This window comes from Gekko japonicus, unplaced genomic scaffold (genome assembly GCF_001447785.1).
Source record: "Gekko japonicus isolate JY-2015 unplaced genomic scaffold, Gekko_japonicus_V1.1 scaffold62, whole genome shotgun sequence".
NCBI lineage: Eukaryota > Metazoa > Chordata > Lepidosauria > Squamata > Gekkonidae > Gekko > Gekko japonicus.
The window spans coordinates 587,899-608,833 of record NW_015166419.1 but is presented as its reverse complement, the minus strand read 5'-3'; the positions used below and the strand labels follow the sequence as shown (position 1 = coordinate 608,833).

Here is a 20,935-nt window from a genome sequence, read left to right as displayed (position 1 = left end):
TTGTCCGTGTGTGTGTGTGTGTGTGTGTGAATATATTCCATACAGTGTTGCTGGCTTTTAATCAAAATTCTAAATGAATTTGGAGGGTCCTTCCCAACCGAAGCACCAAAGGAAATGCAAGGAAAGACGAAAGAGTTTGGTTAGGAAAGGCCAAATTTCTCAGAGGAAGGAAGGGGGAAGAAGAGCCCTCCCCACATTCTTTGCAGGGATAATTCCAGAGGTAGTTCTGGTTGCTAAAGCCAGAACTTGAAATATTGTGTGATAACTGCCATTTGCTTTAGTGGAGCTGTGCTGGCCTCCCCTGCCCACTGGAGCAGGATCTGATGTGCAGCCAGAAGTGAAAAATTACCGGCTACAACTGCCCCCACCCCCACCCCAAAATGTATGCATGGGAGCAATTTCCATGTGCATACTGGTGATCTTTGTCCAGCCACACGTCACAAAAGGTATCCTCCTCAATTTCCACCATTGTGTCCATTTGTGTTAGAAGAATCCATATTACCTTGGGCGATCTCAAGTTGCCTTTTTGCATCTCCTAACGCAGAGAACAGGTCCAACTTGATCCTTGTCTCCGCGCTCAAGCTGTTTTCTAAGTGCTGTGTCTTATCCTGCATGGCTGAAAGTGCTGACATTAATACCTCTGTATCCTTTTCATTCTCTTTGTATTTCCGTAGTTCCTTTGAAAGAAATTGAAGCAGGACTGTTACAAACTGGGTCTTGATACTGAGGCATGATAAACCTGTTCTGTCTCTACTGTTCTCAAGAATTAGCTGGGAGAATCTGAGGCACACTGTGGTTTTAAGACAAGTTGGTTATATTGTCAGAAATAATCTGTCAAATATGCACCATCTACATCTAAAAGGTAACTTACTTAACATCTGCAGAAGCAGCAGCTTAGAATTCATCACATTCAGGTGTAATTACAGCCTCTTTTAACCCACCCTCCTTTTCAAAGGAACAGAAGAGATTGCCAGTGCATTCTTATCATAAAATATCTTACACTAACAATTATCCATCCCAGAATACACTTCAACCTCTGATTTGTTTTAGTGTTTATGAGATGAATCAGAGCTTGGTGCATTAATTCTGCTAGTCCTGGTAAGATGAGCACTGTCAAATTCCTTGTTCACACACAGGTGGTCTTATATCTGGAGACCCCTGAGATGACACATTTCTGAATTTCAAAAGGACCATTATATACAGGTATGTTACATGAAGCTCATTTAGCAACTCTGTAAGTGCCAAGAAATAGCCAGTTTCCACAATCTATAAACTCATATATGTAGAAAAACCAGTCAGTCAATTTACAGGATTATGTCTGAGTAAGTCACACAAATGTAACATTACAATGTGCACACAACCAATCAAAATCATCCTATGAGATATTTCCTAGAGATGCTACAATGGTTAGGCCAGTTCAGCCTAAATTGCTAGGTTAATCCCTGCAACCTCTTTTTGTCTGAGCTACAAAAGTAGTTGTTTGGTGGACAGTGCTAATGGTCAACTGAACTCAAGATCTGGACATTGGTGCTTAAGAGAAATGCTTAATAATTACTGCACTTAATAAAGTAGGTGGCTTCTGCCAGTCACAGAAGAAGCAAATCCAGGCCACCCATCGACAAGGTAGAGGAAAATATGTAAAAAGAGGATATAAATTAACCAAGAGAAAAATGACCCCATCTTTCCAAATGGACCAATGAGGACTGAACATGCTCCATGAGGCATGGAACGTTAAACATCGTTAAATGAAAAACAAACAGAGGGATATGAGGAAAATTAGCCTACTAAGGTCTGAGACTATAAAGAAATGAGAGGTTGATTTGGGTGGGTGTATGGGAATATTTCCAGTTTGTTTGTATCCCCATCCCATTGTGATTTCTTGAGAGCCCCCAGCTCACTCCTGATAATGAATAAACAGGTTGCTTACCTGTAACTGATGATCTTCGAGTGGTCATCTATGCATTCACACCTATGGGTTAAGGTGCATGTGCTGGCTCCGATTCGTGAAACTTCTAACAAGCTCAGAAAGGATCTGAAGCCCCTCCCCAGGCATGTGCAGGAACTCCAACCACGCATGCCCAGAGGGTGGGACTCCAGCATCCTGCCAGTTCCTTCTGACCGCTGCAACCTCCAGAAAAAAACCCAGATAATGAAGGCTGACAGCAGTGGGGAAGGAGGGCAGGTGGTGTGAATGCATAGATGACCACTCGAAGATCATCAGTTACAGGTAAGCAACCTGTTTATCTTCATCGTGGTCTCTATGCATCACAACTATGGGAGATTAGCGAGCTAAGGCCTATCTGGAGGAGGGTGCTGGCATCATCTCAAAGAGACCATGGACTGAAGTACTGAACGCCCCAGGCAGGAAAGTTGCTGTGCATGAACATTCAAAGCATACTGTCTGATGAACGTGTTTGGAGTTGCCCAGGAAGCAGATTGACAGATGTCCTGCAGGGGCACCCCTCTAAGGAAAGCTGTAGAAGTTGACACCGCACGGATGGAATGAGCTCTAGGCACAACAGGCAAAGGTCTCTTCTCCAGGAGGTAACAAAAACGAATGGCCTCAACGATCCATTTAGACAGTCTTTGAGTTGAGATTTTACTCCCAAATGAATGCGGAGCATAAGACACAAGGAGGCAAGGATCTTTACGGACCTTGCGTGTCCTGTCCAGATAGAATAAGAGCGCCCTCTTCACATCTAGAATATGCCATAGGCGCTCAATCTCTGTTTTGGGATTTGGATAAACTGGTAAAAAAACCTGTCTATGCAGATGGAATTCCAAAACCACCTTCGGTAGGAAGGAGATATCTAGTGACAAGGTTACATCATGTCATGCTCTGGGTCGGGCCCAGGTCTGGAATACCCTGTAGCCGTGTTGGGAGTTATATGGAGGAAGCAAGTGCCTCAGATTTGGAAGTGCTGGGGGTTACGGCACACCCCAGACACCTTCCTCAGACCGATCGCCTTTACACGTTCTCTCTGTGTTTGCTAGGAGATCAGCTCTGACTTCCTCCCCAGCACCTTTCAGCTTCCTTATTTATTCATTTATTTAATTATATACCCCGCCCTCCCCACACGCGGGCTCAGGGCGGCTTACAATGTACAATGTATATCATTCCCACTCCCTTAGGGACACCCCTTTCTGTGCTTCTTAAACCTATAGGCTATTCTACCTGCCTATCACCTTGATCTCCTATCCCATGGTGCTTCCTCCTCTGTGGTCACGCCCCTGGTAATCTCAGTGTTTCTATCCTGGAACAGGGCTTGTAAGGGAGTGCCTACTTCCGGTCGGGATGACGAGATTGTGGCAATCCACACCCCAAACTCCAACAGAGGCAGTATGTTTTGAAGAGATGTCACTCTGAATTTGCAATATGTGATGAATTTGTTCAGAGCCCTAAGATCCAAGATTGGGTGAAGACCCCCATCCTTCTTTGGGACAGTAAAATACTGGGAGTAAAAACCCTGTCCCTGTTCTGAGGAGGAAACCAGCTCTATAGCTTGCTTGGCCAGTAGTTGTTGAACTTCTTGATGAAGAACTACTGATGCTGAAGTCATGACGAACAGAGGAGTAGGAGGCATCTGTAGGAATTATCTTGCATAGCCTCTGGTGATGATGGAACGCACCCAAGAATCTGATGTTATGAGATTCCAGGCAGGGTAGAACAGGCCAAGGTGGGTGGTCATGGGAGAGGAGGGGAGACGGACAGAGGGGGTTGGCAGGTGGCACGTGGTGTAAAAGTCAAAGACCCTGTTTGGTGTTCTTGCCCATCTTGACCTTGCTGTTGAGATGCCTGTTGGAACTTTGGCCAACTTTCCAAGCATTCTCTGGAGACTGTCTGCCATATGGCCATCTATTAGAGTGGGACCATGTCATGGGCCTTTGAGATCGACAGGATGGAGAGACACCCAGACTTTGAGAGGCTTTCAGACTTTTATCCATGTCTTGTAAGATAGAGTCAGTGGTGGAATGGAAGAGGCCCTGACTGTCAAAGGGCAAATCTTCTATATAGGCCCTGGTATTGGTTTGAAGAGATGTTGTACGAAGCCAAGAATGACAATGAAGAGCCACCGCAGATGACATAGTCTTGGAACAGGTATCAAGGGTATGTTTGGCAGAATTATTTGCTTTGACAAGATCATACCCTCCTTCTGTACTTTTCTAGTTTCATCCCATTGTTGTTCATGCGGAAGGGTGAGGAACGCTGACATCTGTTCCCACAAGGAATATCCATAGCACCCCATACATGCCACATAATTTGATGTTTTTACTCCCAAAGTGCCTGCTGAGTAAAAATGACGACTAAAAGTGTCCATCTTTTTACTTTCTTAGTCCGATGGAGTAGACTGTGTCTTCTTACTCTTAGAAGAAAAGATAACAACCATAGAATTAGGTTGGGGATGAGCACAAAGAAATTCTGCACCAGCCTCCTGGACTCTATATATGTGGTCCAATCTTCTGGTGGAGATAGGAGTGGAGAATGGTCAATCCCAGTGGGACCTGGCCGACTGAAGAAGGACCTGAGTCATGGGCAGTGCAATTGCTGTGGAAGTATCCAATTGGATAATGTCAAACACAACATCAGTTACTTGGGGTTGTGGCTGAGTGATAATGATGCCCAGGGAATGTGCCATCTTCTTGATCAAATCTCCATAAGACCGGAGATCCTACGAAGGAGAAATAGGGAGATCATCTGCTATGTGCTGGTTCAGAGAAGGGTCCAAAGGAGTAGTGGGAGCCCCAGAACCCTCCTTTTCAGATTCACTCCCAGAAAAATGAGACAAATCTCCCGCCCCGGACAAATCAAGAGGTGTCGGAACGTCAGAAAAAGGACGTGATGGAGGCATCAGTGACCCTGGCTGCATTGGGGCTGTCGGTAACAATGGCGTCGGTGTTGACGCTTACCGAACAGGAGGAGTCATCGGTGTCGAAGGTTAAGTAGGGATGGCCGTTAATAGCGGGACTGATGGAGGGTGATCCAGTGATGGGGAGCAAGCACGGTGTGAGACCACTGAGCGTTGATCCCAATCCAGTGGACGACCCAGAATCAGCCAGGGGAGAGCCGAAGCCAACAGAAAGGCACTGTAAAGATATTGTAGTTGCCTTTAGTCCCATGGAACCATCATGGAAGATGGCAGCAGCGAGAAAGCAGCTGGTGCTCTGCTGTGAGGGGATCAATCCTGAGGACTCGGCGAGGAGCTGCTATGGTAGGAAGTGGAACGGTCCAGTCCACGCTTGGACTTCCATTGGTGCTGACAACTGGCGCCAATCAGAGATTGGGATAGAGAGTGCTCGGAGGCTGAGGAGCGGGAGTCCTGCTGGGTGGCAATGTGAAGTGGGATAGGCACCACTTCCACATCTGACCCAGAAAATGGAGGGTCCGCCGGCACCGACCAATCCATCGGGGAGTCAGGCTGACGGATGGGTGAGTTCAACAGCGTAATAGGTGGAATTGCTGGAACGTGCGTCGGGTCTGGTGAAATCGAGTGGACAAGGGGAGTGGCTGCAGGCGCGTCAGAACCCATTGCAGCATTCACCACAGTATTCACAGAGGCAGTCTTAAGTTGTTTATGTTTAACCTTAGTGTGGCTCTTGTCTTTCTTATTTTTTTTTTGGACATTGGCATCAACTATACCAATGGAGCTGTCGGCGTTGCAGACTTTTGATATTGAAGGACCAGCCTCAGAGATTGTCACAGTCAATGCATCCGATGATCGGGGCCGATCCATTGCTGTCGATCTGTCAGTGCCAATCAAGGCCAATCCACCGGTGCCAGAGTTACCTCAGCATACGTAGAAGCCATGGATTTAGGTCACAGCACCGACTCCAGAAGGGCTGCTTGAAGGTTGGCTGCTCTATTCTTTCGGGTTTGGCTGGAAAACTTCGCGCAGTGAACACAGGTATCTGCCTATGCACTTCCCCGAGACACAGGAGACACAAGGAGTGGCCATCCAGTGGAGCAAGCTTGTACCCACACTGGGTGCAACACTTAAAACCCCCCCAACAATTTGCCATAGACAAGAGGGCAAACCTGAGAGAAAAAAATGGGGGGGGGGTAGTCTGACCAAAGTTGGAGAGGAAAGAAAAAAAATCTAACTTTTTTGTTTTTGTCTTTAAGATGAAAACAAAAAGGAGAAAGAACTGAGCTGGAAAAGGAGAGAAAAACTAAAGAGAATACTTTTGCTCACAAAAGAAGTTCCCAGACCGAAGCAGATTGACTGATCAGCGTGGAGGTCAGAAGAGAACTGGCAGGATGCTGGAGCCCTGCCCTCTAAGCATGCACGGTTGGAGTTCCTGCGCATGCTTGGGGAGGGGCCCCAGATCCTTTCTGAGCTTGTTAGAAGTTTCCCGAATTGGAGCCAGTGCAGGTGCCTTAACCCATAGGTGTGATGCATAGAGACCATGACGAAGACCTGATGTTCAAGTGACTATCACTAAGGGAATGAAAAAAGGCAGGTGATTCTGCATACTTGGGGAAGCCCACAAGAATGCAGAAAAACGATACTTGACAAATGGAAAACCCCCACAAAAATGGATTGACTCTTGGAATGTTCTAGAAGGCACTGAAAGCTATGGGCAGCTGAGGATCATTTAGAGAAAGGGATAGAGGGAAACAGGGGGGAGTGGGGCAAAGAAACTGGCCTGTTCAAGTTCCTGGGTACTTTTACATGGGGGCAAGAGCACTCTCACCATGGCAGCAGCAAGTGGCACAGAAGTAGCATCGATACACACCCCATTTCTTTAATGTTTGCTGATGCTATCCCCACTTCTGCTCTCCCTTTTTCCCTGCATGAAAGTGCAGATGTAGCAGTGATTCTGCCAGGACCCCTGATTTTCCTTGCAGAGCTACATTAGCGCTGCAGTGTCTTTGGCAGAGAAAAAGCCTTCTAAAGGCTAAAGAGGTAGGTGTGGGGAGGAAATGGTGCACAGCAGCAAGCTGTACAGTGCTGTTTTACCTCACAGAGATACCCCCTTGCCACCACTCTGAGGATTCCCCTCTAAATGGGAGAAAAAAGACTTTGTTTTTCCAGTTCACAGGGTAAAGCCCCAGGAATGCTTTTTTTTTGCCATGATTTGCACTTGGCATAAGCACAACTTCACGTGGTTCAGAAGCTCCCTCCTCTCTGTGTAAACGGGGAAAATCCCATGTGGAAACATTCTGGAGGAGACTCTGAATAGGGGAAAAATTCCCAGCAATTCCCCAACATGTAACTTCTGATTTCCTAACAAATGGAAGATAGGATTTTCTAACTCTCTCTCCTCTCAAGATAAATTTCTGTCTTTGCTTAATGTTTTGTTTTGACAGGCTTTTTACTCACCAAACCAGTACAGGCTTAAAGCCATGGGCGGGCTGCTTTTTACTTTTGATCCAACTATTTTAAGCCTTAAGGGATGCATGCACCTAAGAACTCCATTAAAAAGGCCCCATTTAGAAGTCTGTAAAATCCCATATCCAACTTTTTTTTTTTTTCCTAACAATTGATCAAGAAAATCATAGAAGTAGGCATAACAGTTTAAGGGCCTTTCCACAGTACAACTACACATTACAAAGAAAACATAGGGCTCCCATCATCAAGTTTGTTGCAAAGGATTAATGGAGTATGTGGGGGGAGGAGAGACATGACTCTTTCTGGGAAGGATTGGAGGGCAGAGGCTTAATCCTTTGCCCAGTGACTGATTTTCCTAGCAAATGTTCAAACCCCCTTACTACCTTTTAATCTTTTCTCCCCCAACAAAGCTCCCAAATTGGAAGTGAACCAAGAGAACTATTGCAGGATGTGGGTGCTAGAGGCAACATTTGCTGGGTCAAATCAGCAGGCACAGCTGGGGTTAAGCTCATTTGCCACCAATTCTCCCCTACAAATAACCCATCTTTTGATTCATGTTACGGCAGCAAACACAAGTCTGGGAACACAAATGTGTTGAATACAATATGCACTTTTGTCTTATGCATTACTTTTTAAAGCCCGCACGAAAGCCCAGATTCAGACAATACTTGCATATAAGTGTCTGAGCTGCAATCTGGGTGGTCAGCTGTTCAAATTATGGGCTGGCTCCTGTAGTTCCCCCCTCATACTGCTCTGTCTGGTCCCCCATCCCCCAGGGGCAGCATTTTGCACTCCATTGGGAGGGTGGAGGCAGGGAAATCGTCTTTCTATGCATGGAATTTAGACAGGATCCAACATCTCTGCCATGAACTCATGAGGCAGCTTTAGGCAAGCCATTCTCTCGCCTCCCCCCTCAGCAGTATGGGGAAAACAATGCTGGCCTACCTTAAAGGCCGTGTTGTATGCAACACAACAAGATAATGTATGTGAAGCACTTATAGGCAAGCCATTCTCTCGTCTCCCCCCTCAGCAGTATGGGGGAAACAATGCTGGCCTAACTTAAAGGCCGTGTTGTATGCTACACAACAAGATAATGTATGTGAAGCACTCTGAACACTGAAAGCACTATGCATTACTTCCCATGTAGTACACACACATTTCTTCTGTCAAACTGCTGTCTCTGGCCAAATAGGCTTCTGGGACAGTATAAACACCTGCAGAACCTGTTTACCAGCAGTGAAAGTGAGACTAGCATCATCTCCACAAGCAGCGGGCTATCTTTCAAACTGCCTTCAACTCTGGAGGAAAAATTGTCTGATCCTACCATTACGCACACAGGCTTGCAAATCAATTCCTCATACAGAGATCCTTGCTAATTATTTGTGGTAGCTCCTGTCATGCACCTTAGATTGGCCAGCTTTGGTTTGCTAGTGTATAACGTGTGATACAGCCTGAAAGAGAATGATGTCCATCAGTGTTTTAAGTAAGTAAGGCTCCCTCCACCCCACTCCAAGAAAGAAGAATGTGTTGCAAAGAAAAGTTAGCTGTTATGTAAGCACACAAGGCACATTATTGCTCTTTCATTACCTGAACTTTCATTTCTAGATCTCGTATCTGATCTTCTTTCAGCTTTATGTCAATTGTTAACTTCTTGCACTCTGTCTCCAGGTCTCTGATGCGATTCCGTAAAGTTTCAGTGCATTCTCCTCTGCCCAGCAAAACAAACAGACACACATACAAAGAGAGGGAGAATGAATAAATGAACTTTTCAGTGTGCATTGGTAGTTCCATAAAAGCAGGATGAATGGTGCAAGACCGAAAAATGGGGCAAAAGATGTTGTAGGCACCAAATGCCAATTTCAGCTCACTGGGAATCAGCAACAGCCCTGCCCTGAATAGGGGAGGATTACTTCTGTGTGCCTTTGTTGTTCTAGCAAACTTGTGTTTAGTCACTCAGCACTATGTCACACAACAACTCAACAATGGCCGAAAATCTCGGCACCTGGCATCTTCAAATTCAACCACATTAAGGATGAAATGGAAACCTGTCACTAATGTTGCTGTGGAAAACAATGGAACCCTAAACATTCAGTAGAAATAAAGTTTCTTTGGATTATACAAATTCAAGGGAAGGAGAAAGGAGTAGTTGGAAACTTTGCATGTAGAAAACAAGCATTTCAGAGGAAAGAAACAAGATTTCCCCTCACAAGTTATTTTTCTACATGTGGGAAGATTGAAATAATTAAACAGGGTAGAATACAAAACTGTGGTCTCCAGTGTAGAAAAACAAACTAGTGCTCAGGTCTGAGATGAAGGAAACCAAGGAAACTAAGTACCTAGTAGCAGCAGCAAAAGCAACAGCCCGTGCAGCAGTTGCTTCTTCCAACTTCTTCCTTTTTTTTTCTTCCATCAACTGTTTTTCTACAAAGGTCCGTGCCTCTTGCTCCGCTTTCAGCTTTTTCTCCAACTGGCCAATGGTCTGCTTATCTTTTTGTTTCATCTGCACAGCGTTATGCAGTCTGGTTGGGGTGGGGTAGGGTGAAAGAGGTGCACATTATTGGTAGTGCTGCTACCTTCTTTAGCATCAAAAGAAAAAAAGTGAACTCTTGCATATTTAATCCCTTTTGGGCAAATGGAGAAAGGTCTCCAAATTTCAGTAGAACAAGAGGGTAGGATTCAATCAACATAGATAAAAGCAGAGAAAGCCCAGTGAAAACAAGAGACTCTGTGAAAAGTTTCTGCAGGAGCTAAACGATAGCAATCTTGTACAATATATTTGATTCATCTGACCAAAGTCAACCCCTTCCCTTGAAGAACTTCTTAAAGCTTGAAATGCACTGGATTATTTAATAAATTTCCACTTTGACTGACTGTACAGGCTTCAGACAGAGAACATCTGTGGAATTACCCCCCTTCCCTTTCTCTGGAGCCTGTTCTTTTGAGCTTCAGGTGCCAGGTGAAGACATGTTTATTTCCACCTCTGAAGATCATTAATATTATTTTGTTCTGTCATTATGGCCAATTAGCTACTATTTTGTTGTGTAGCTGCTACTGTTGACACTCCAATACAATAGCCCACTACCATTTGTGATATCAATTCCTGAGATCACCACAAATTGTAAAATATGCAAATACTGCTCCAAACCCACAATGTTTTCTGCAAAATGCAACAGTTTATAGATTATGATCATGGCCTGGTGGTGACCATGTCATGGTTTCAGATTTACAAACCTCAAGTAAGTAAAAATGTGAGTCACAAATCTGCAAATAGCAAGGGTGTACTGTATTGCTGATATTTTTAGTTTTGTTATCCCTTATTGTTTTTATTATACTTCATGGTATAGAGGCTGAACTAAAGATAGTGGCAAAGATGTTTCATAAAAGTCCTGCTAGGTGTTGAAAGGGAGGATCCTATTTTGGACATTTTGCAGGAGTTTGCTACTGTTAAGAGTAATCTCTGACTGGCTTAATTCTTGCCAAATGAAACAAAAAGGGCTTGAAAGAGTTTATTTTCAGCTGGACTGTGTTCCAACATATTAAAAATTCAAACATATGAAGTATAAAGTAACATTTAAAGAACAGATTATGAACATAAAAAGGCAGGAAGAGATGGCCTAACATCCTGTGGGGCAGCAAGGTTAAACTTACTTATTCTGAAGCAGCTCATTTTCTTGTCGGAGCTGTCCAATCTCAGACCGAATTCCCCGCTCTGTGCTAGTCAGAGAACTAATCTGACTACGCAGCTCTTGTTCAATTTGCCTGCTTGCCTGAAGATCAGCCTTTAACTTCTTAATATCTTGCTCCAACCTAGGATAAAACACAGTTTGTTTTTAAACAGAAAATTTCACCCACCTAAAGAAGGTTCAAAGTTTGGCTTTGGCCTTTTCCCACCTTTGCTTCTTTTACCATTCCCCCCCCCCCGCCTTACCTCAAATCTCTAGCATCTTCTCCTGTGTGACCTCCAATGGCCAAATGACACATGAATGTGATAGATCTGTGTCTTTGAATGCTGATATGTGCACAGGAAGGCAGAGGATGCAATTTAAAACACAAAAAGGCTGCCGAACCCTCTATCTAGCCTTCTTTTTTCTCTTCTGTCATCCTTCCCCAACTGGGCTCACTTATGGTACTGTGTAGGCAGAGAGTTACCTCGATGGGCAGCTTGTATATGTGTATAGGAACTGGTATGACAGTTCAGCATCTTATGCCAACACACCTCTTCAGTGCTTTAAAATCATGCCTCTTACCCAACTCAGTCTTACATACAAACTGGAAAAGCAGAAGCCAAAATGAGAGATCACGGGAGGAAGTAGAATACCAAAAACAACATCCGTAACAAAAATAACGAAGAATCAATAAAGGTGAGTTGCAAAATTGTTTCCTGTAGTAATTCCTGTAGAAACATTTCTTCTATTATCGCTCACACGCTAACGAATACTGCGCAATGAACAATTCGTGTAACAATACCAGTTCTTATCAATCACTACTTCTCAACTCCTGAAGGAAACATTCCATGTTGACTCTCTAGTAACAGAAGACCTTGGTTTCTGTTATTAGAGAGTCAACATGGTATGTTTCCTTCAGGAGTTGATAAGTAGTGATTGATAAGAATTGGGATTGCTACACGCTCAGATAAAGCAAATATTGTGAAACGGATTGTTCGTTATGCAGTATTCGTTAGCGTGTGAGCGATAATAGAAGACATTTTTCTACAGACATTACTACAGTAAACAATTTTACATACAACTGGGGCAGAACCAATTAAAGACACAGACCTGTTGCAGTTATGTGTAGTTTGGATGCCAATTTCATGCGCAAGTACATTTTGAGGCAGGTAGTAGATATTGGAAGATTGAAAGATCCCTGCAATACAGAAAACCCCTTTGTGCCCTCAGATTGTCTGTAATAAAAGGGCAGCATAGGGTGGTTGTTCATTAGGAAACTTCATCTTCCAATTCTGAGAGCTGGAATGCTCATACTGCTTTCAAGTGAAGCATTTGGGCAAGTTATACCTTGGATGTGGAACTATGTTCCCTCCCCCCCCCAATAGAACAAAACAGGGGAGGAAAAGAGGGACAGAAAGAGAAACAGTGCTAGATGTTCAAGAAAATGAATGTTTACTTTTCCTGCCAAGGCAGTTCATTAGTTCACACTATAGCACTTAAGGTCTTGATTTAAATGTCAATTTCTCCTTAGTCTAACAAATGTAAATTCTGAAGATGATAGCATTTATTTAAAATCTATATTCTACTTCTCTTCTAGAATAGCCGCTTAAACTACACACTAGGTTGCTACAGAAGCCCAGCAAGAGAAGACTTGGACAGAAGATCACTGGGATACAAATATTGAAAAGAAAATACGAAAATCATGCCCTAACTTACAAAGACCAACACAAGAGTCCTGATCCAGAGATCCTCATGCAGAGAAAGAGACTGTGGTCACCCTACTGGGTGCATAATGATCCTCTTTGCTGAACTGGAAAGGGACTGAATCCCCCACTCCAATCAGTCCTGCCAACCCAAACCACTGGTTTCAGTGACACATGTACTTGCACAGTGAGTACCACAAGCACATCTGCCGGATGCTGGATTGTGACCCACACAGCATCTTAACCAGCAGGACAAACCTGAATCTGTACATCCATCCAGCTTCCTGGATTTGGACAGTTTGGATAAAGGAACAGCAATACAAAAGTCTGTCAGCACTTCACACACACAAAAGTAATTAAGACCACTTTGTATGGTAAACAGAGAAGGCCAACCAAAATAACAAAGCACAGTGTGCAATCTTTTGAGTTCTCCAGAACTCTTCAACAGGCTGTATGTTAAACAAAGAGGAGGAAAAGAGGGCAGGGGCGGGGGAGACATTTCAGGCCATGATCTGAAAGCCACTGTCTGCATCTTGAACAGACTGCTCTGTTGCCGTCAATGGATGCAGCACACTGTGGTTAGTATTAGGTTTCATCTCCGGCCTCCTGGGATAAAGGAGCATCACAGTTGAAAACTAAAAATCAGCAGTTGATCAAACACTGAAGTATGTTGTAGATCCAAGATACAGTTCTCTCACTCTATCACACACACACAGAAAGAGATAAACACACAGCAATTTTGAAGGTTTAATTTTAATCTTTCCTGACCAGCAACCATCTGCTGTGTGTCATATTTAGAAGTAAAATGTCATTTTGCATAGAAGCATCCAACCCTTCACTGAAATGCAACACAGAATGTAGACTGAATGTTAACAAGGCGTTTAAAACTATCTAGACTCTTTTCTAAACCCTGTATTACCCAAAGTACGTAACCATCATGGCAGGTAAACACTAATTCCACATTAATGATATTCTTTTTTATCACATTCTAGAAAACTGCTTACTTTGTGTTAGTGGGTGTCTACAGTAGATTTCAGTGATGGAAATCCAGGCTCAAATTCTGACTCTGCCATCAGGTTGCTGGATGACCTGAAGCCTCTCTCTCTCTCTCTCATACACACAAACACACACTTTCTCAGACCTATCTGACAAAGTTGTTGAGAGGGCCAAATGGAGGAGGGATAACCACTGTTCCTCTAAGATGAGTTAGTGTGAGCTAGCTCACAGGTTTTTAGCCTCCGGCTCATACATTTTTGTCTCAGCTCAGGAAGGATGGCTCCAGAGCAAACTAATTTATGAAGTAGCCAAATCACTTGCTCACAACTTTAATGCCTGTAGCTCACAAAGTAGAATTTTTGCTCACAAGATGCCACAGCTTAGAGGGAGCATTGGGGATAACCCTTCTTGTCAGAAGGGATGGAATAAAAATGAATTAGAGAGACAGAAGGATAGAGGGATATGCGAGGTACTGTTTGGAATTGGTATCTGAGGAAAGAACAGGTCGTGCCAGAAGAGAAAAGAAATTTTGTTTGCTTTTACATGCAATTAATTCATGCATATTAGTCTTGGTGATAACAGGGTGTTTCTACACGTGTATAAATCAAGATTCTGCGGGGGGGAAATTGCATAGATTGGCATCCTGTGCATCCAGAAATGATCTTGCAGGCAGGCAATGGTCACAAAAGACCATATCCTGAAAACCCCTTATTAAGCCAGGGCTTCACAAACATGCCTTGTAAGGAGCTAATTGTGACCCAGTCTTTTGTTCTGGCAAATACCAACCTGAGCACAAAGTGAGGGTGGTTCTGATTATATCAACTCTTGCCAATCCTTTGATTACAGTTTTGACTGGCTGCCGTAATAAAGAGCTCCCGGTGCTGTATGCTTGAGAACCCTTTAATACTACCTTTCCTTGGAGACCTGGAATAGTCCCTCCACTCATCTTAGAAAGGGGTGAAACCTTACCTTTTCTACAGTGCCTCAATTACATTACAAGCAAATTAGTTTTACTTCTCTTCAGCTTATTCCAACACAGTTTCTTTAATGTCCCGTTGCTGTTTGTTTGCTTATGCTTTCTCCTTATATATTTTAATTCACTTTAGATTTGAATTATTTTATCGCTGCAGTTTTCCTTTGTTTTTGCAGTTCATCCCTCCCCAAGCATGAATGAAAAGTAATCTATAAATATAATAAAGAAATAAAAAAGTTTCGCCCAGTTTGGAAGCAACCAATTTAGCAGTTTGCCTTTGCCTGCATCAGAATTGAGTTTCCATCTATTCCAACAGAATGGAACTATTTTGGGGGTGGATATAGATATCCCTCAAGAGATATATCTATTGATGGCACAATTCAGTTTGTGGCAGATGAGGACCTCAGGGCTGTGGTACTTGCACTGTGGCTCATGGAGAACCACATTAGCAATTAACATCAAACAAAACAGCCACATTTACTTCCATCCCTGGCCTCAGGCTGACACCTCAGGGAGGCTCACAGCTTATCTGTTCCTCCGGATGAACCTGTTTCAAGGCGGAAACCATCTATCAACCACAAGCCCCAATGGGCTAAGTCTTTTCCTACTTTCCTGAATCATGAGGCAGGTACCACACCGAGGAACTGTGCTCAGAAGAGCCAAAGGTGGCATGTCATATAACCATAGTTAGCTCCTGAGCGACTGAATATCATTGCCTTAGAAAAAGCAGTTCCTTCCCTTTCTCCCTTTGACCACACAGGCTACAGAAGTTGGGCAGTAGGGACCTTCACACAGGGCAGTTGTCATTATGAAATCAATATTTGATCATTATAGCTACCCAAATTGCTTGAACAAGTAAAGCTGAAAATATAATCCATTCTTTCATCACACCTGCTGGAGATTAAATGCAGGAACAAAACATGGTTTCATGTTCATTAATTTCATGGAGTGCCTACGAGTTCTTGTATTGTGAGAAAGCGAGAAAAGTACTTCTTTCTCTACCTCCTCTATCCCATGCATAATTTTGTAAACCTTTATCATGTCACCCCTCAATTGTCATTTCTCCAAGCTAAGTGCTTTTGTTCTGGTGTGTGTGTGTGTGTGTGTGTGAACGGCGTCAAGTCATTTCTGACTTATGGTGACCCTATGAATTAATGACCTCCAAAATGTCCTGTCCTATTATTAACAGCCTTGCTCAGGTATTGCAAACTGAGGGCTGTAGTTTATTGAGTCAATTCATCTCATGTTGGATCTTCCTCTTTTCCTGCTGCCTTCAACTTTTCCTGTACGAACAGGAAAGATGGTAACAAGTTTGAGAAGAAAAAGAAACTATACTGTGTACAGAACTATATTATAATGAATAAACTCATAAATGAAAACTCTAAATGTATTTTATCGTGTTAAATATAAATATCATAAACAAATAACGAAGGATCTTATACAAATACAAACAAATTAGGTTTCAAAAGTGTCCATTCCAAATGAAGAAAATGCAAAGAAATCCTATAGCAGAAATTTTTTTTCACAAGGTATGAAATATTCTCCAACATTGTATCATTCCGTAGTAAGAAAGTTTGCTCCATCCCATCTGTATTAGGGTGATGAAGCATATGAGGAATAAGGATCCAAACCCAATGGACTATCGATAAAGGGCCATTTTGAAAATCCTCTTTATTAAGAGTTGATGATCCTTCTATAAACATAAGCAGTTTACATTGGCAACAAGATACAGTAATAACGGAACAGCCTCCAAAAATCCATCAGGATCTGCATACTTTCACATCACCCAGCAGACTTCATGTGAAGGACTGGGGAATCAAACACGGCTCTCCAGATTACACTACACTGGCCTCTACTATGCACATTCTGAGTATGCTGCTTGTGGCCGACTTGGATGACCTTTCCCTTGAGTTAGGTGAAGATATGGACAAGAATAATGTGTTGGTTTTCCTAATATGGCTGGTTTGACAAAAATATGTCTTCAGAGCTCTTCTGATGTCGACGGTGTGCCATATCTTCTTCCTTTGATGCTTCAGGTTTGGCAGAAGGATGGAAGACGTATCTTGAACTCTATGCAGGGCAGAATTGACTTTGGGCATGAAGGCAGGATCTGGTGTAAGTAACACCTTGTCTTTGTGAGATATGCATTGTTCAGGTTTAACTGAAAGTGAGCCTAGCTCAGAGACTCTTCTGGTGGATGTGATAGCTGTAAGAAAAGGTATCTTCATCCTCAGCCGTTTCAATGAGACTTACCTCAGTGGCTCAAATAGTGGCTTGGTAAGTGCCGAGAGACCCGTATGTAGCTTCCATGTAGGGAACCTGTGAACCTATGGCAGGTCTCTCAAAGCCACACCTCGGAGGAAACACTGCATGTAAGGATGTCACAAAATGCTTGTGCCTTTGATTTGTGGCAGGATCTGTCACAAGGCTGTGATCTGTCATTTGAGAGTGGGAGCTTTTAGCCCCTCCTGTGACTGCCAATATTGAGTTAAGTGGTGATTTCAATGCGTCGAAGAGGCTAACCCTCAAAAGCTCTCTGGCTTGGAGCCCTTCCCGAGAGCTCCGTGGAGGTGCCACTTGAGGTGGCACCCCTCCATTGTCGCTGGTGTGCTAATCGCTCCTCCACGGGTTGGAGAGAGCGACCGCCATCGTTAGTCCACTTCCGGTTCTCTGGGGTTGGCTTCTCTTGAGCATTGCACCATTAAGGCAGTAGCTCTGAATCTCCTCCTTCATAGTCTAATTATAGATATGAACTCAGGGGGAAGATGAAACCCCCCCTTTTTTTTACTTTACCAGTCATCTGCCCATTGGCATCTCTGCCATCTAAGTGGAAGCCTTGTTCTTCCAGGTTGAGCAATGAGCTTCCTGGAGCTCTGCTCCAAAATGCTGTGATGTGGCAGAACAGTCAGACTCCATGTCCTTTGGTTGGCTGCGTCCGAATAAGAGCTGCCTCTGTGAAGTATTTGTGGCTATGTAAAATGGCCATCATCCTTAGCCAAAAGGTTCAAACCAACTTTGGGCCCTGGTGTGTTCTTTACTAAGTGGCATTTTTTGTGTGTACACTTTTCCTCTCCTCGCAACAAGGGGTTGGCTGTGGCTGCTGAGGAGAGCTGACTGTGGGGCTTGCCGGTTTCCCCGGCAGTCTCCCTTGTGCCCGACATTAAGGACAGGTTGGTTTCTCCCTTCTGCACCATAATCAGAGCAGCCAAATGGTCCTGCTTTCTGTTGCTGCCACAAAATGGTTGCCGTTGCTAGAGTGAGTTTGGGGAAAGGAAGGGGCTTGGGTCGAAAGAGGACTTAGAGGAGGGAGATAGGATAGAATAGAAACAACGTTTAGTGACTGAAAAATAAGAGAAAAAAGAGATTTTTCCTGTTGAGGCAGGAAAGAGACTGCAGAGGGTGACTCCCACAGGCAAGAGACAGGAAATTGAAAAAATTGTTCCTGCCTCCCTGCTTGGACAGTGGGAATCACCAACCAAGACGTCCTCTGCCTCAGAGCGAGAACATGAGTACCCCAATGCAGGGGTCATTTCGTAGAAAAAGAGGTACAGGAGCTCATTAGCATAACTCATTAGCATAATTTATTTGCATATGCCACACACCCTGACATCACTGGAAGTGTGTCAGAAGGCAACACCCACCGCTCAGGCTCCACTGGACTGTTTTGGATTGCTAGCTATGGGCGGGGGGAACATGCAGATCTGTCCTCGCAGAGGAGGGAGAGCTTGTACCTGAATAAAACTTGGTCTTAAAGGTGCCACTGGACTGTTTTGGACCGGGGGGGGGGCTCTGCAACTTACCTGGCTGCTTCTTGCTCTGACTGAGGGCTGCTGGGAGCAGGGGGTGGGACTTGTTGCATGTGCCCGCCCCCTGGGCTCTTTACTGCCGGAGCTCCGCTCCTGTTCTCTCCTGCAGGAAATGACCCCTGCGCCAATGTGATGTAGTTAGAGAATTGAACTAGGATTGGGGAGATCCCCACTGCCATGAAATTCAATAGGAATTTTTAACATTTATTTACTTTATTTATATCCCATCTTTCTCCCCAATGGGGAACAACCACAGCTTACATCATTTGCTTCTCCTCCATTTTCTCCTCACAACAATGCTGACAGGTAGATTAAGCTGAGAGTGTGTGACTGGCCCAAGGTACCAAGCAAACTTGATTGACAGAGTGGGGATTCAAAACTGAGTTTCCCAGATCTTAGTCTGACACTAACCACTGTACAATGCTAGCTCTCAGCCAATAGCCCTCTCAGCCTCAGGGCTGTTGTGGGGATAAAATGGGGAGGGATGAACCAAGCATACTGCCTGAACTCTTTGGAGGAATGCAATGGATATTTTTGCTCTCAATTTTTTTTAAAAACACAGAAAACTGAAAATAGAACTCCTGAAATTTCAATAAAATCTTTTAAATTATAATTGAAGGAACAAACAGTTTTTAATGGTTTGCAAAGCCCATACGCAGTAGGGAATGTCTCAATCAAGCTGCATTTGGCTCTGCTATGTTTACTATGGCTGTTAAGCAGGGCCCCCAAGCATCCAAAAATAAACACACCATACTGATTACTAGATAAAACCTGCATTACAGAAGCCCTTCTGTCACTACTCCATAATCTGTTAAAGTACAAAAAGGCAAATGTTTTAGTCAACAGAAGGATGACAAAATAAATGTGGAAGATATTGCAAATCCTCAAATCTAGTTTTGCCATGGGTCTTACATTATCTGCAATAATCTAGCAGACTAAATCTGCAATCCTGTCCACACTTACTTGGGAGTGTTCCCACTTGAACACAAGAGAACTTACATCTGAATAAACCTAGGACCAGCATACAAGTTTCATCCTGCATTTTAAACATGCTTGTGCACAGCCTCTGTGCCACATTTTGGATGTTTCCATACTTAAGAGTAGTGGGTCTGGAATGGAGCAGACCTCAGGCCTTTCCTATTGTGGCTTCCACTCTGTGGAATGTTCTTGCTGGACAAGTGAGGGAAGACCCCTTGCTGGAGCTCTTTTAGGAGGAAATGAAGGCTTGTGATGGGCTACAAACAGCGCTGATCATTTAGCAGGGGAGGGAGGTATTTGGGGTTTGTTATTTTATTTTGGTTTTAATTTGTAATGTTTTATTTATTACTGGAAGCCACTTTGAAGCAAAGGGAAAGGCAAGGTGAAAATGTTTTAATAAATAAATAAACCTGGGGGACACAGTTTCTCTCTCTTGCCATCCACAGATATTCATACTGCATCTGAGTTCTTGGGATACACAGAGAAATCAGTAAAGGGAAGAGGCTTTCTGTGTGATGTTGAGCAACTAGGGGCAACTTTGCTATTGCTGCTGGCTACCTGGGATTTGTGGACTAAAACTAAAAATGAATGCAAAGAATGCACGTGGCCAACAGGTGCAGGGCAAGGAGATGCTGCCCTCCTAGTAACACCTCTTCTGTCTTTTCAACACATTGTTCACTCTTATGACAAAACTGAATGTTAAAAGATATAGGGCTGCCTCCTGAAAGTGCCATGCCCATGTGTTATTCTCCTCTTCCACTCCATTACACACAACACTTTCCTCGTATCCTGACATCATCATAGATATCTTCATCATGCTTCATTGTTATTTTGCAGGTGAGGACAGTGAAATGTACAATATGGCAATGTTAGTAGTACCTACTGATCACCTATAGGTTGAAAATCAAGCCAAAAATCGCCAAAAATACAGTGATGCACTACTGATTTAAAGAGGAAGAAATCAATACAGGGTGCAATTTGAAATGAACTAGCTACTTCTATCCCTTCTAGTTCCCTACTAGAAGGCTTGTGGTTAAATATCAAAGCTCTGATCACACACAACAATGAATTAAAGTGGTTAGGTTTCTGGCAAAAAATGGGACACTGATTAAAATGACAGTTTGGAGCCAGTGGCAAGTTTCCCTCTAAATGGCTTGCAAATTTGTGTAAACCACACATTTTATGGCCAGGCAATGGTTAGAGAGTTCCTTGTCTGGGAGGATCACTCTACCAGCTGTATTCTTCTCTCTGCAGCACTGTAGTTCCCTCCCAATCCCATAGGAAGCAAGAAGGTCTGCTAACAAATAGGAAGTGCTGATTTACCATCTCCTTTCTTATGAATAAATAGACTTTATATAGGACTTTATATACCACACACTACAATTCTACAAAAGTGCAGAATGTAATTTTAGCCAGAGTATTCAGCTTCCTGAGAATCTTTGCTTTCATGGAGGAGGAGGAGGAGGAGGAGGAGGAAGAAGAA

The 20,935-nt window shown here is 43.6% G+C and overlaps 1 protein-coding gene across 2 annotated transcripts in view; it reads right to left on the bottom strand.

Moving 5' to 3' along the window:
• Nucleotides 1-20,935, bottom strand: part of TMEM57 (transmembrane protein 57) — a 122,515-nt gene that overhangs the window by 5,962 nt on the left and 95,618 nt on the right. The window contains exons 7-10 of one of the 2 annotated variants that reach the window (XM_015411655.1): nucleotides 10,980-11,138; nucleotides 9,668-9,850; nucleotides 8,919-9,039; nucleotides 503-677 (exon numbers count right to left, since the gene is read on the bottom strand). In XM_015411655.1, coding sequence (XP_015267141.1) covers nucleotides 503-677; nucleotides 8,919-9,039; nucleotides 9,668-9,850; nucleotides 10,980-11,138 — 638 coding nt within the window. The remainder of the gene's footprint in view (nucleotides 1-502; nucleotides 678-8,918; nucleotides 9,040-9,667; nucleotides 9,851-10,979; nucleotides 11,139-20,935) is intronic. The other variant, XM_015411656.1, reaches the window with a different exon arrangement.